This window comes from Aegilops tauschii, chromosome 3, assembly GCF_002575655.3.
Source record: "Aegilops tauschii subsp. strangulata cultivar AL8/78 chromosome 3, Aet v6.0, whole genome shotgun sequence".
Classification (NCBI taxonomy): domain Eukaryota; kingdom Viridiplantae; phylum Streptophyta; class Magnoliopsida; order Poales; family Poaceae; genus Aegilops; species Aegilops tauschii.
The window spans coordinates 612,296,581-612,310,887 of record NC_053037.3 but is presented as its reverse complement, the minus strand read 5'-3'; the positions used below and the strand labels follow the sequence as shown (position 1 = coordinate 612,310,887).

The 14,307-nt window shown below is 49.1% G+C and overlaps 1 protein-coding gene across 1 annotated transcript; it reads left to right on the top strand.

The window, feature by feature from the left end:
* Window positions 1-2,377: 2,377 nt before the first annotated feature.
* LOC120962095 (uncharacterized) lies at window positions 2,378-10,816 on the top strand. Its single transcript, XM_073511314.1, has 4 exons — window positions 2,378-3,021; window positions 3,090-3,211; window positions 7,982-8,074; window positions 9,550-10,816. Exon 4 carries the CDS (start codon window positions 9,556-9,558, stop codon window positions 10,753-10,755), a length of 1,200 nt encoding a protein of 399 aa, XP_073367415.1. The 5' UTR covers window positions 2,378-3,021; window positions 3,090-3,211; window positions 7,982-8,074; window positions 9,550-9,555; the 3' UTR covers window positions 10,756-10,816.
* The last annotated feature ends 3,491 nt before the right edge of the window (window positions 10,817-14,307 follow it).

The following is a 14,307-nucleotide window of genomic DNA, read 5'->3' as shown; positions in this document are numbered from 1 at the left end:
TTCAGTCAACAATGCCAACATCTTCTTTTGTGAAACCCACTCATTATCTTCCACCTGTGCAGCCATCTTTGATGGCACATAACCAACTCTGGAATGAGTTTGCAGATCAATTAGCTCAGCATAAAATGTTACTTGTTTGCTTGCCCACCCTTCTTGCTGATCAATTTTAGCAACCATGGATTCTCGATCTTCAATTCTCACATATTCACCATTATAGTTATCGAAACGTTGCAGAGATACCTCTTGTTCTGGACCCCAAACAATAATCTCCCCAATTCTCTCCACCAAATTGCCCACGGCCTTCTCCTTCATGCTCTCCAATTCCCGGGGATCAACATCTGCAAATTCGACATCCAACCTCACGGTGGTATCTCTATCAATGTCTTGAACACTGCCATCACTGAGCTTGGCTTTACAGGGAAAAAATTCCACTATAATTGCGAATGTGGTGGCAGAACCTGAACCTCCCCTGTTTTGTCAATGGCAGGCAGCGGCAGCAGTGTAAGCGACAGTCACTACCAAATCGAGTTCGATAACAGCTAAAATAGAAAAGAGGGCGGCATTACCGATTTGAAGCACTGTCTCCTCGCTCCATCTCATTCAGCCCCCGCGCTCCTATCCAATCGAGATTCTAAAACGCCAAGAACCAGGGGCAGCATGAGGCCACAGATTTATCCAAAATTCTGGGGAATGGGACTAGAGTTTGGAAAATACTCACTCGCAATAGCCGCTGCCGAGAAAGGCGCTCCACCACCGGGCGGGCCGCGGAGAAGAAATAGCCCCCGGATCCAATCGAGATTCTAAATCGCCAAGAAACAGAGGGGCGGCATGAGGCCACAGATCCCCCAAAATTCTGGGGAGTGGGACTAGGGTTTCGGGCTCACTCGCAATAGCTCTGCCGCTACCGAGAAATGCGCTCCACCACCGCGGAGAAGAAACCGCTGCCGGAGAAGATGCTTACGGCGGCACCGCTCGCCCAGTCCAGCACGGGCGAGTCGAGCACGGTCACACAGTCACCGGTCGAGTCGTGGACGGTTAACTCTTGACTACGTGGCCCTAGGTGGACCCCACCAGTCAGAGCACATAACCCCCGGTGTCCTAACCAAACCTCAGCCTAACTAACAGCCAACTAGCCGCGTAAACGGGTTGTCTTGCTTGAGCTATTTCTGCGCTGGGGGACGTCGCATGAGAGCCATTACAACCAACGATGTCGCATGAGACACAATTCAACTCAAAGATGTCGCATGGGAGCTATTTGCCCACACATGACACAACGTAGGGGTAGTAATAATGGATTCAGATTCAAATTACCATCTATCTATAGCAGACGATTCATTTTTCCTTTTGCAGCGGCTGGGTGAAAAGCATCTTTGACCGAACGACGGCTGCATGACAGGAGACACTTCCTGCGCATGTCGATCCTCATGTTCACACACTCAATCTCCCCGGCCTTTCTTGTCCGATCGGCATAGTAATCTCCTAGCAAGAGGTAGAGCTGGACGCCGTCCTCGTCAGCCTTCAGGACTGGGTTGTTCGGCACTGCGGCCGGCAGCCTCTGGCGCCTGTACGCCTGCGATTCCCAGAGCAGCGTCAAGGGCAGCTCCATGTCGTGGTCTCTCATCCACAAGCGAAGGTCCGGTGCCAGCGTTCAGCACCGCAGCACGACGTCGCCAGGGGGCGTGTCCTTGCGCGGGGTGTCACCGTTGATGGTGACGATGCAGATGAACTTTATGGAGTCCCCGACACGGCCCATAGTCCGATGCACCTTGGGGTTGCTGTACCTCTCGAAGTAACGGCCTTGGTACTCCGCCGGGAGATGCACGAAGTCCAGCTCCACGTAGTCGCCGTTGCCGCCAGAGAGCATGTCGCAGACAATGGCGCCATGCAGGAGGTCGACCAAGAAAACCATCCCTTTGAAAGTGAAGACCACGTCGTTTTCGTACGTCGACCGCTTGGGGTGTCGGCGCGGTAGGTGGGTTTGCGGGTTGAGGCGGGCCTCCTGTTTCGTCCACTCTGCAGGGGTACGGTTCGACGACCACCGGAAGAGAACGCCCCTCCGTTGCAACACTTCATTGAAGTCCTCCCACACGAGCCCCAGATTGAGCAGATCGTAGGAGGCAGGACGGCAGGACGCCTCAGCAAATCGAGAGGCACAGGAATTACAATACAATTAACGAAAACACTAACGCCCACACGTGTGGCACGAAGACAATCGGTCCAAACGCCCTAATCACCATTGGATCAATTAGCACGATTTTTACAGCAAAAAAGTCGCCACGTCATCTCAAGTGCCCGTGCGGCCAGGAAACCAGCCGCCCGAACGCCTCCTTTTGTCTCACCTTTGGATATCTGTTTCTTCCCCGCTCTCCTTCCACCCGCCCCGAATCAGGCTCACCTTATCCATTGAGCAGCTCCCGCACACACTCACACGGATGGAGGGAGGAAAGAGGGTAGGTGCGGCAGCTCGTCGACGGCGGCCGCGGCGACGCCATGGACGCGCCTGCGACGGTTGGCGACGCCGTGGGAGTCCTCCCCGAGGGCGTTCTCCCGTCGGCGAGTGGGGGTCTCGCCCTCCATGGGATCTCGCCGCGGTTGGAGGTGTGGATGGTGTAGATGCTGCTCACGGAGGCGAGCTCATGCCGTTGGCTGCCGCGGCGGCATGCCCGGAGACCGCGGCGGAGGATCTCCTCCGGGCGGCTGACCCGGCAAGGGCTGCCGTAGCGGCGCGCTCAAGCGCTCATGCTTGGGGCGGCTCCGGCGACGCTTTCGGAGCTGCACAATTGCAGAGTGCAGGCGGTCGTCCGGGGAGCACGCGCCGTCAGCGCTGGCGGAGAGGAGGGGCGGGAAGACGACACGTCCGACGGCGCGTCTACGACGTGAGGCTCGGGTTGCCGGTAAGGCCGCGGCTGCGCGTGCAACATCCTCCAGGCGGTGCTGAACAGGGCAGGCGCGGGTGAACGAGGAGGCCGCCTTCATCCCGGCGAGATCCGCCGTACGTTGGAGCGCTGTGGCAGCTCGCCGGTGAGTCCCGGTTGTGCCCTTCTTTTTCCTTATCCTCCTCCTTGCTCACATCCATGTCTGACGGCCAGGGATGGCTCGCACCGATGCTAGGCGCCGTCGCTGGTCTCCATGCCCAATGGCTAGAGATGGCTCGCGCCGGTGCTCTGCGCGTCGATGGTCTCCACGCCCGGTGCCAGGTTGGCCCAGCAAAGTGAGCAGTGCTTTCAACCCCTATGTCATTCCCTCTCAATGATTTATTTGATCATGCCGTGCATGAATGCCTGTTAAGAACATTCACGAGATGCCTCTTTAGAACATTCAGGTAATGTCGAGTGAGCATATTCCCTCTCTTCACGTTGCTACTGATGTATACGTAGTGGCCATTGGCCCATGAATCAACCATTTTACTTTCTGATTCAACGAATTTTTAAGATGCAATTGTTTCATGGGCACTTTCACACATTTTTTCTGATGTTATATAGCAATGATTTTTGTTGCTGCGATGGCAAGTTTTACACAAGTTCACAATCACCAAAATTGCCATGGCAATTTAGCTCCTTTTTTGCCATGAGCATGGGATTTGTTAAGTATTTTTTAGATAATTTCCCATGATGATAGACTTGTTAAGTAATTCAAATGTAGTCCAGCTAGCCGTGCACATAGGTCATGGCAAACTAGTTCAGAACTAGTCCAGTTGTGTTGTGCACATAGGCCAAGCATTTTTTTTTGAATATTCATATGCCATGGCATTTTGATAAACCACACCAATTCGTTGTATTGATATTATAATTGCCATGGCAACTATTTCCTTAAAATGAAAGATGGTAGCTATAAAAAGAGTAGAATTTGTCATCCCCCATAAACTAGATTTGCCATGCCTCATGAACTTAAGATGCCATGTTCTGTTAGAATTATTATTTTTACATACACGGCAATTTTGATAAAAATCCCACATCAATTTTGAATATGCATTTTTTCCATGGCAAATTTGAATATACATTTTTGCCATGGCAAATTTGATCATCCTTTTTTGCCATCCCCCATATACTGCAATTGCTCTATATGAAATTTTCATGTGATTTGCTATGGTACTTTTCTTTATCTAAAAACATGGCAAACTTGCCATGGCAACTTTGCCATGTTCAAAAAACATGTCAAAGTTATAAATATTTAAAAACATGGCAACTTAATATGTTCAACACCAGGACAAATTTGGTTTATTGATCATGGCAAATTTTAGTTTATTGGTTCATGGCAAATTTAGTTTCTTGATCATGGAAAATTTAGTTCTCAAATAATGGCAATTTAGTTTACATGATTTTTTCTGCCATGTCAAGTTTGAATATGAATCTGCCATGGCAATTTTTCTTGTTCATGGAAATTTTAGTTTACTTGAATTTCGTCGTGGCAAGTTTTGATATGAATCTGCCATGGCATTTTTCTTGTTCGTACTTGATTTTCAACTTTTTGTGTTTTTTTCACACACACGGCAAATTCATCATTCAAACACATGGCAATTCTTGATACGAATTTGCCATGGCAAGTCTTGTTAGGAATCTGCCGTGGCAATTTTCTTGTTCATCTTTTTTTTTTATTTTCAATCTTTTGCGTTTTTTACACACACGGAAAATTCATCATACCAAAACACGGCAATTCTTGATACAAATCTGCCATGCCAAGTTTTCATACAAATTTGCTTTATTGATCATGGCAAATTTTAGTTTATTGGTTCATGGCAAATTTAGTTTACAATTCATGGCAAATTTAGTTTATTGATCATGGAAATTTTGGTTCTCAAATCATGGCAATTTAGTTTACATGATTTTTTCTGTTGTGGCAAGTTTAAATATGAATCTGCCATGGCAATTTTTCTTGTTCATGCCAAATTTAGTTTACGTGAATTTCGTGGTGGCAAGTTTTGATACGAATCTGCCATGGCAAGTTTCTTGTTCATACTTGAATTTCCAACTTTTTGTGTTTTTCACACACGATAAATTCATACAAAACACAACAATTCTTTGATACCAATGTGCCATGGCAAATCTCTTTGTTCATACTTGATTTTCAACTTTTTGTGTTTTTTCTCACACACGGCAAAATTATCCTTCAAAACATGGCAATTTTAATTAAAAATGCCATTCCATTTTTTATCTTTTATTTATCCTATCAAATTTTTGTGTTTTTTTCATGAAATTTTTGACTATTTTGTGTTTTTTCACATGGCAATATTAATTTTTCTTGTCATGGCAGATTTGCCATATTTCATTGGGGGATTAAATATGTGTTTATAAACCCTTGCCATTTTTTCTCGAATGGCAAATAGTTTGGTCAAACTCGAAGGCAATTTTTCTGCTATTTTTCAAAGCTGATGGCATTTTTTAGTAGCTGAGCAAAATCTGGACTTTTATTTGTCAAAGAAAGAAAACAAAATCCGGGCCTTTTCATTTAATTTGTTGTCGGTGGGCTTTTTGTTCCTTTTTCACAGGGAAAAGGGCCTCGTGTGATGGAGGCGTGCGGGTTGTGGGTTTCCCATGGCGAACGAGTTCGTGAGAGGGATCGATCCCCTCGTACTGAACGAGTCGTGTGGTAGGGTGCTCCTCCTGCCACACGTGTGTGGCAGTTCTAATATTCGCCCACACAGGGTCGTGTGGGCTGCTGCTGGATATGCCACACAAGATCTTGTGGGCTGGTGTCCATTATGCCACACGTTTGGCAGTTATCGGCGTCCTACAATTAAACATCCGGTACTACCACTCCCAGTCGACATAGGACTTCATGGCGGCGGGGGCGGGGACGGGGAGCAGCAAGAGGGAGTTGTTGCGCCGTCGTAGACGCGCCCGTAGTACTTGCTGCTGTCGAACTGCAGAGTCATGACGAGGAAGTTCCCCTCGATGTCGTCGAGGGTGCACGTGATTCCGCGCTCCCGCGCCCCGATCTTGGCACGGAGGTAAAAGGTGGAGAGCTCCGGGGGCTCGACGAGGTGTGCGTCGATGGAGAGCTGGTCCAGCATCCTGGACCCATCCTCGACGCCCGCCCAATGCTTGGTCGCGCGGGCTAGGATCACGACCTCTTGCTCTTTCTCTTCGACGTCGAAGATCGGGACGTGATTCCTCAGCGCCAGATGCTTCCTCGGTGAAGACATGGCAGAAGATCGCCGGGAACGCGGGGCTCTAGGGTGTGATTGGTGTGGATTGAGACGGTACGACGGTACGGTACGCCGACGACTCGTGAGGCTTTATATAGCATCTCTCCGTTGCTGACGGTCAGATGCGGCGTAACCTAAGGGGACGGTGCAGATGCGGCCATAATAAACCACTATTTGTGGGCCAAATTGTTTCTGTTTGGGCTTCATTTTGTTAATGGATTCGGTGCCCAAATGTGAGCGATGTGATTATATGGGAGCAACTAGTTAATGAGCGCTACTTCCGAAGCCCCACAATGATCAGCGCCACTTGGCGCGCTCTCAGCCACCTGTTATGTGTCGCGCTCTGGGCGCTCCCTCCGAATTTGTTTTTTTATTATTCCGCGCCCATTTTCGGCTTTTTAAACGGGTTTTTTTTTATGTTTCGATTTTTCAGCGGTCTTTCTTAACTTTTGGACCAAAAATTTTTTACTCAAAAAAACATGTTTTCTTTTTCTTTTCTTTTAAGAGAGTCACAGATTTTCTTCCGCGAGAGGCATGGTTTTGCTTTCGCGAGAGTCACGACCGTGCCTCTCGGAAACGGGAAAAAACGCGTTTTCTGTTTTTTTTTCTTCCGTGAGAGACACGTTTTTGCTTTCGCGAGAGGCACGACCGTGCCTCTCGGAAATGAAAAAAACGTATTTTTTTTCTTCCGAGAGAGGCACGGTTTTGCTTCCGCGAGAGGCATGATTGTGCTTTCGCGAGAGGCACGGTCGTGCCTCTCGGAAAAAAAAAACATTTTCTATTTTTTTGTTCCGCGAGAGGCACGGGTTTGCTTCCTCGAGAGGCATGGTTGTGCTTTCACGAGAAGCACGATCGTGCCTTCTCGAAAGCGAAAAAAACGTGTTTTCTCTACTTTTTTCTTCTTCCGCAAGAGGCACGATTTTGCTTCCGCGAGAGGCAGAGGCGTGCCTCTTTCGGAAAGGGAAAAACTCGTACTCCTGGTTTCGTGAAAAAGAGTTCGTCAAAACCTATCAACATGGGATTTAGTTTTGAAGATCTCGACGCGAGGAATCCAATGGTGAAAATGGTTGAAGAATTGGAAGCACGGTTTAAAAGATAAAACGTTTTGAATAAACGGATCTTAGAAAAAAGGGAAAACTCCCAGGTTGCGACAAGTGGCGCCCATGCAGCGCGCCACTTGTCGCAACCTGGGAAGGTGGGAGTGATCTTTGCAATGAGTACTCCTCAATTAGTGATTATATATATTGGCCAAATCCATTAACAAAATGAAGCCCAGAACGATGGTTGCCCACTTTTGCTAATTTGTCATGCTTTTTGATTTTAGCTGATTTTTTTCATACCCAAAAAACTGATTAATAACAAAATAAAGTATTGCAATGAAATGATTAAAAAATTGGTATTTTAGAATTCTTCTACTTCTTCGACTCGAATATCAAAAGGAAGAAAAGATGGGTCCAAGTTCTGTGTCCAATCCCAAGCAAGGATTTCTCGCTCTTGATCGGAGTCATAACTAAAACTACCTTTTTTTACCCAGACTATAGAAAACTTCTGTATCTGATGCTAGCACTTTTTAAATCCTTCTTTTCTTACACATAAAAGAAGACATACAATTTAAATGAGAGTAAGAAGCCAAAGAGGTGCAAAGATGACGGGACGCTTGCCATGAGATGACAAAAACTTTGCTTGACATGCATGCTCATAACATAAGTACCTCAATCTGTTATTGTTTTTATAATTCCGTTGCAACGCATGGTATCTAACTAGTTCACCACAACTCTTCCACATAAGGAAATATTTACATGTCTATTATATTTGCTCTTACACTATTTGTGGCAGGAAGTCTTGGAGGACCCCGAGGACATGTGTTTGTTAAGAATATTCTAGCTGCCGGGTGAGACACAAAGCTTCAAAGTTTGTAAGTGAAAAAAGGTGCGCTCCTGACAGATTACAAGGAACAGGTGTATAATCATGCGGTCACTTGAGGATCGATTCGATTTTTTTCTAACACAACACATGATACACGTAAACTCGTCACGGCTTTTCTTCTCGTTCTATTGTCCATTCAAGTTACAAAGTACTGCCCAAAAATTCAACGCCAGATATATGACAACTTATGGTTATTATGAATCGATTCCAAAACTTGCATGCGACCCGAACACTCTTGGCGATGTGCATGACAAGCACACATGCCGACGTTTATTCGCAAATGGAAACACTTCTGCTTCAGTAGACCCCCCTAAACAAATCGACGGTTGAGATTACTCTATACCCTTTCATAATAAAGGGCATGATGGTCCTTTTAGAAAATACATCGTGTAGAGACCTCCTTTTTTGAGGGAAACCGTGTAAAGACCTCCTGTGCGTGCCCTCCGTACCACTGGGCCGGCCCATCGGGCGCAAGGCCACTTACTATTTATAAAAATAGTGAGAAAAAGAGAGAAAGCACGCATAATGAGGAATCGAACTCCTAACCTTGTCGAACTAACACTACTAGGAAAAGGGCTATAGATGGAATGACCACTAATGGCGCACCAGACATGTGGTGCGCCATTGCTATGTAGCAGTGGCGCACCGTGTGCTGGTGCGCCATTAGTGTGAAATACACTAATGGCGCAACAGACACGCGGTGCGCCATTAGTAACAATTTTTTTTATTTTGCCAGACATACTAATGGCGGACCAGGACATAGTGCGCCATTACTAGTTACAATGGCGCACCAGCAACATAGTGCGTCACTACAATATTTTTTTTTATTTTTTTGCAAAACTACTAATGGCGCACGGGGGAGCAGTGCGCCATTACTAGCTTACTAGTTTAAGCTAGTAATGGCGCACTGCTCCCCCGTGCGCCATTAGTGTTTTTTTGCAAAACTACTAATGGCGCACCACCAGCAGGTGCGCCATTAGTAACCAGGGTTACTAATGGCGCATTATGTGGTGGTGCGCCATTAGTAACCTGGGACGAGCTAGATATTTTGGACAGCCACACCTACCCACTCACTTTCCCCACTTCATTCTCTCCTCCCTCCTCCAAGCTTGTCTCGGCTGCCTCCTCCTCCTCACCTCATTTGCACCATAAATTCATCCAAATTACGTGGTTAAAGCCCCTTTTTTGATAGGTAAGTAAGGGGAAGCTATCTTTATGTTGTTCTCCCTTCAACAACGTGCACCTGCACTTTTTATGTCCTAGCTAGATCTATGTATGTTTGTGGTGTTGCATATATGTTTGTGTTTGCAGGTACCGGTATTTCAAATGCGATAGTTGCCAATATTTTGCCGGAATGTTGATTCATTTCCGTTTCGGCGAGAATTTTGGCACTATGCATTCTTTTTGGTCCTATTTTGAGGGAAAGTCATGCCAAATTTTTTCTTGGTTCTAAAATATCGTTTTGCTCTACCCCGCAGGTGACCATGGTCCGCACGATGACCGAAGGCATCGTGAATAGGTTTTTGAGCTCCGCGAAGGCCGAGATGCTTGAAAAGAACGAGACGGAGATAAGATGTCCGTGTCGAAGATGCAAGCTGAAGAGCCTTATTGCTGACCCGGATTCCGGGCAGGTGCGGGACCACCTACTCTTGCGTGGTTTCATGGATGGCTATCGGTGGCAAGGTGATGAAGATGACTATGAAGTCGTCCATGGGGGTCGGGCAAGAAATGAGGATGGGCAGCAAGACAACCACCGCGGCTCGGGCGGGCGAGAAGACGAAGAATCTCCAGGACATGATCACGACGGTGATGCTGTACACAGTCATCATGTAGAAGATGCCGGACATGATGATGAGGAAGATGCGGGAGCAGACGAAGGGCATGATCATGAAGATGAAGATGCCGGCGGAGCAGACGACGATGTACCATCGATGGGCTGGGTGCAGGACCCTCATATTCAAGAGCTGCTTCTCAAGCAGACGGATAACGCAAGAGCTGCCGCCCGAGAGAAAGCCAAGCTGGATCAACTGGAGATAGACGCGGTTACTCCATTGTATGAAGCATGTAGGCCCGAGGATACCCACCTGAAAGTAACGCTCATGGCTCTGGAGATGAAGGTAAAGCACAAAATGACCGACGCATGCTTCGACGAGAACATGTCATTCTGGCACGAACGTCTTCCCAAGGGGAACAAGTGCCCGACCAGTTTCGAGGAGGCGAAGAAAATCGTGTGTCCTCTGGATTTACCGCACGTGAAATACCATGTGTGCATGAACAATTGCATCATTTATCGGGACGAGCACACGGAGTCTACCATATGTCCGGTGTGCGGCGTCACTCGATACAAGAAGAGGAAGAAAGCTCCTCGAAAAGTGGTGTGGTACTCTCCGATCACTCCTCGTCTGCAGCGGTATTTTGCGGACCCTAAGGTAGCAAAGCTCATGCGTTGGCACGCGGATAGGGAGGAGAAGAAGCGAGAAGATGACGCAAATGATCCGGAGATAAATAAAAAAGAAAAGATGCTGAGTCACCCTAAGGATGGGAGCCAGTGGCAAGCGTTGAACTTCGAACACTCAGAATTTGGGAACGATCCAAGGAACATCGTGCTGGGCGCGAGCACCGATGGAGTCAATCCGTTTGGCAGCCAGAGAAGCACACATAGCACCTGGCCTGTGTTTGTGTAGATGTACAACCTTCTCCCCTGGTTGTGCATGAAGAGGAAGTACATTCACATGAGCATGCTAATTGAAGGGCCGAAACAACCAGGGAACGACATCAATCTGTATCTGGGGCTGCTGGAAGAGGAGCTAGACACGCTGTGAAAAACGCCAGCCAATACGTGGGACGCCGCAGAGAAAGAATATTTCCCTATGAGAGCCACACTGCTCACGACGGTGCACGACTATCTCGGTTTCGGATATCTCGCGGGGCAGGTGGTCCACGGATTTTCTGGATGTGTCAGGTGCATGGATGACACAACGTATCGCCAGCTAGATAGAGATCTCGGGTCTTCGAAAACCGTGTTCATGGGACATCGAAGGTGGCTTCGCGACGATGACCCATGGAGGAAACGCAAGGATCTGTTCGATGGTGAAACCAAACCCCGAAGACGCCCGCCTACGAGGAGCGGCGAGGAAATAGACGAGCTGTTGAAAAATTGGAAAGATTGCCCACTGCCGGGAAAGAAGCAAAAGGCGCCAGAGCCGGGAAAGAAGCGAAAGGCGCCAGAGTCACTGCTGAAGGTATGGAAAACGAGGTCTGTTTTCTGGGACTTGCCGTACTGGAAGATCCACCGTGTGCCTCACAGCCTTGATGTCATGCATATCACGAAGAACGTGTGCGAGAGTCTGCTTGGTACCCTGCTCAACATGCCAGAGAGGACCAAAGATGGGCCGAAAGCAAGGGCAGACTTGAAATCAATGGGCATCAGGGAGGAGCTTCACGCTAATGATGATGATGATGATGAGGCGAAGCAGGACACGGAAAGTCGTCGCAAAGGCAAAAAGGCCAAGAAGACCGGAAATGACTTCCCTCCCGCGTGCTTCACTCTAAGTCAGGAGGAGATCGATCAGTTTTTCACCTGCCTCGTAGGAGTAAAACTTCCTTACGGTTACGCGGGGAAGATAAGCAGATACCTAGACTCAGTGAAGCAGAAGTTCAGCGGGATGAAGTCTCACGACTGTCACGTGCTGATGACGCAGATACTTCCAGTTACAATCCGTGGGATCATGGACGCGCACGTCCGTGAAACGCTATTTGGCCTATGCAACTTTTTCGACGTCATCTCTCGGAAGTCGGTTGGCGTGAGGCAACTCAGAAGGCTACAGGAAGAGATCGTGGTGATACTATGCGAGCTTGAGATGTACTTCCCTCCCGCATTCTTCGACGTTATGGTGCATCTGCTGGTCCATATCGTGGAGGATATCATCCAACTCGGGCCGACGTTCCTGCACAGCATGATGCCGTTCGAAAGGATGAATGGTGTCATCAAAGGATACGTTCGCAACATGTCACGTCCAGAGGGAAGCATAGCCAGGGGCTTTCTGACCGAAGAGTGCATCTCCTACTGCACGAATTATCTAGGCATCGAGAACCCCGTTGGTCTGCCCGTCAACAGGCACCTCGGCAGGCTCGCTGGATGGGGTCACCGTGAGGGTCACCGCGAAATGCATGTCGACTTCGATGGTCGACTCGCCGACTTTGAAAGAGCAAACCTAGTCGCGCTACAACACATAGACGTGGTCGATCCTTGGGTGGTAGAGCACAAAACGTTTATTGAGAAGACGTACAATGACCGAGGCCAACAGAGGACAAACGGAGATATAATCAAAGAGCACAACTCATGTTTCACGCGTTGGTTCAAGCAGAAGCTTCTGTCGCACCCTTTACATGAGGATTCTTCCGCGGAAGAACAACTCATATTCGCCTTGTCACAGGGCGCCGAGCACAACCTGATGACGTATGAGGCGTACGATATCAACGACTACACATTCTACACCGAGGACAAGGACATGAAGAGCGATGGTTATCAGAACTCCGGGGTAACGATGGAATCCTACACCGGTAACGATAAGGATAGATACTACGGAAGGATCGAGGAGATCTGGGAGCTGAGCTACGCTGGAGAGAAGGTCCCGATGTTCCGTGTCAGATGGGCCAAGACCGTCATAAAAGAAGACCGGTATTTCACCACCATGGTTATACCCGAAGCCAAATCCAAGACCGCAAGCGCGAACGTCACCGCGAAAAATGAGCCATGGGTACTGGCTTCCCAAGTGGACCAATGCTTCTTCATTACCGACCCATCAAAGCCCAGTCGTGTTGTCGTGAGGAGAGGCAAAAGGAAGATCATCGGAATGGATGGAGTCGCCAATGAGCAAGACTTCGACAAGTACGGCGACCCGAAGAAGGAACATGACGACGACGATGAAGTATTAGCATACACCACAAGAAGAAGCAGGACCACCCTACCTAAAGGACGTCCGTTCAAGAGAAGAACTCCATTTACGAAAAATAAGGGCAAGAAGATTGTGAACAGATAGGTAGCTAAGATCGATTGTATTTAAATTGTAGCCTTCATTTCTCGATTGTATTTCATGGGCACCATCTCCCGCGCTCCACCGGCCGCCGCCGCCGACCCCCCGCACCCTCCCCCACTCCACCGTCGCCGACGACCCACCGCACCCTCCCCCGCTCCACCGGCCGCCGCCGCCGACCCCCGGCCCGCACCCTCCCCCACTCCACCGTCGCCGACGACCCACCGCACCCTCCCCCGCTCCACCGGCCGTCGCCGACGACCCCCCGCACCCTCTCCCCCGCACCCTCCCCGGCCCGCTCCACCGTCACAAATGAATGCAACTAAATTTGCAAAAAAAAGCAAATTTGATTATATTTTCAAATAACAAATTTGATGATATTTTTTAAAAAATCATTACTGTTTTTATAAAAAAATATTACTGTTATGATTTAAACAAGTTTGAACATATTTAAACACAAATAAATATCAAACAGCATTTTAAATGCATACAAACAAAAATTGGGGAGCCTGGGAATCGAACCCAGGACCTCCTAGTGTGTGTGCTGCGTGCTGACCAGTCGGGCTAGTGGGCGTGTTCTGATGGAGATAGGGTTAGGTGGAATATAACCTGACCAGTCGGGCTAGTAAGTAAAACAAAATTCTAATGGCGCACCAGGGGGAGGTGCGCCATTAGAATCGACGTACTTATGGCGCACCAGGGGAAGGTGCGCCATTAGAATCGACGTACTTGTTCCCCTCGCACTATGGCCTCCCTCCCTCCCTCGCCAGATCCCCCACTCGACCCCAACAGTACGCCGCCGCCCCCTTGCTCCGCCCCCTCCGTCCGCCGTGCCTGCACGTCGTCCGCCGCTGTGGTCTTGCGCTGCCTCGACGCCGCCGCCCCGACCCCCGCCGGACTCCACCCCCGCCGCCCCCACCACTGCAGCTCCCTCGCGCCGCCGCCCCCGCGCCCGCCGCTCCTTCGCCGCCCCGCCCCAGCACATACGTCCCCTCCCTCCCTTCCCCCATCCCCCTAGCTTCTCCTCCTCCTCCTCTCACCACCCGTGCCTTCTTCTGCTCGGAAGGTCAAGAAGGCGGCCAAGGACGCCGATGACATCACGGGCCCCTGCCTCCGGATCGCCGCCCGCAGCCTCCTCGACGCCGGCGTCCTCTAGGTGATTCCTCCTCTCTCCTCCCCTCCTTCCCCCTAGGTTTCTCT

Bases quoted from the DNA above. Each gene is read 5' to 3' on its own strand.
- LOC120962095 (XM_073511314.1), top strand. From the start codon at position 9,556: ATGGTCCGCACGATGACCGAAGGCATCGTGAATAGGTTTTTGAGCTCC.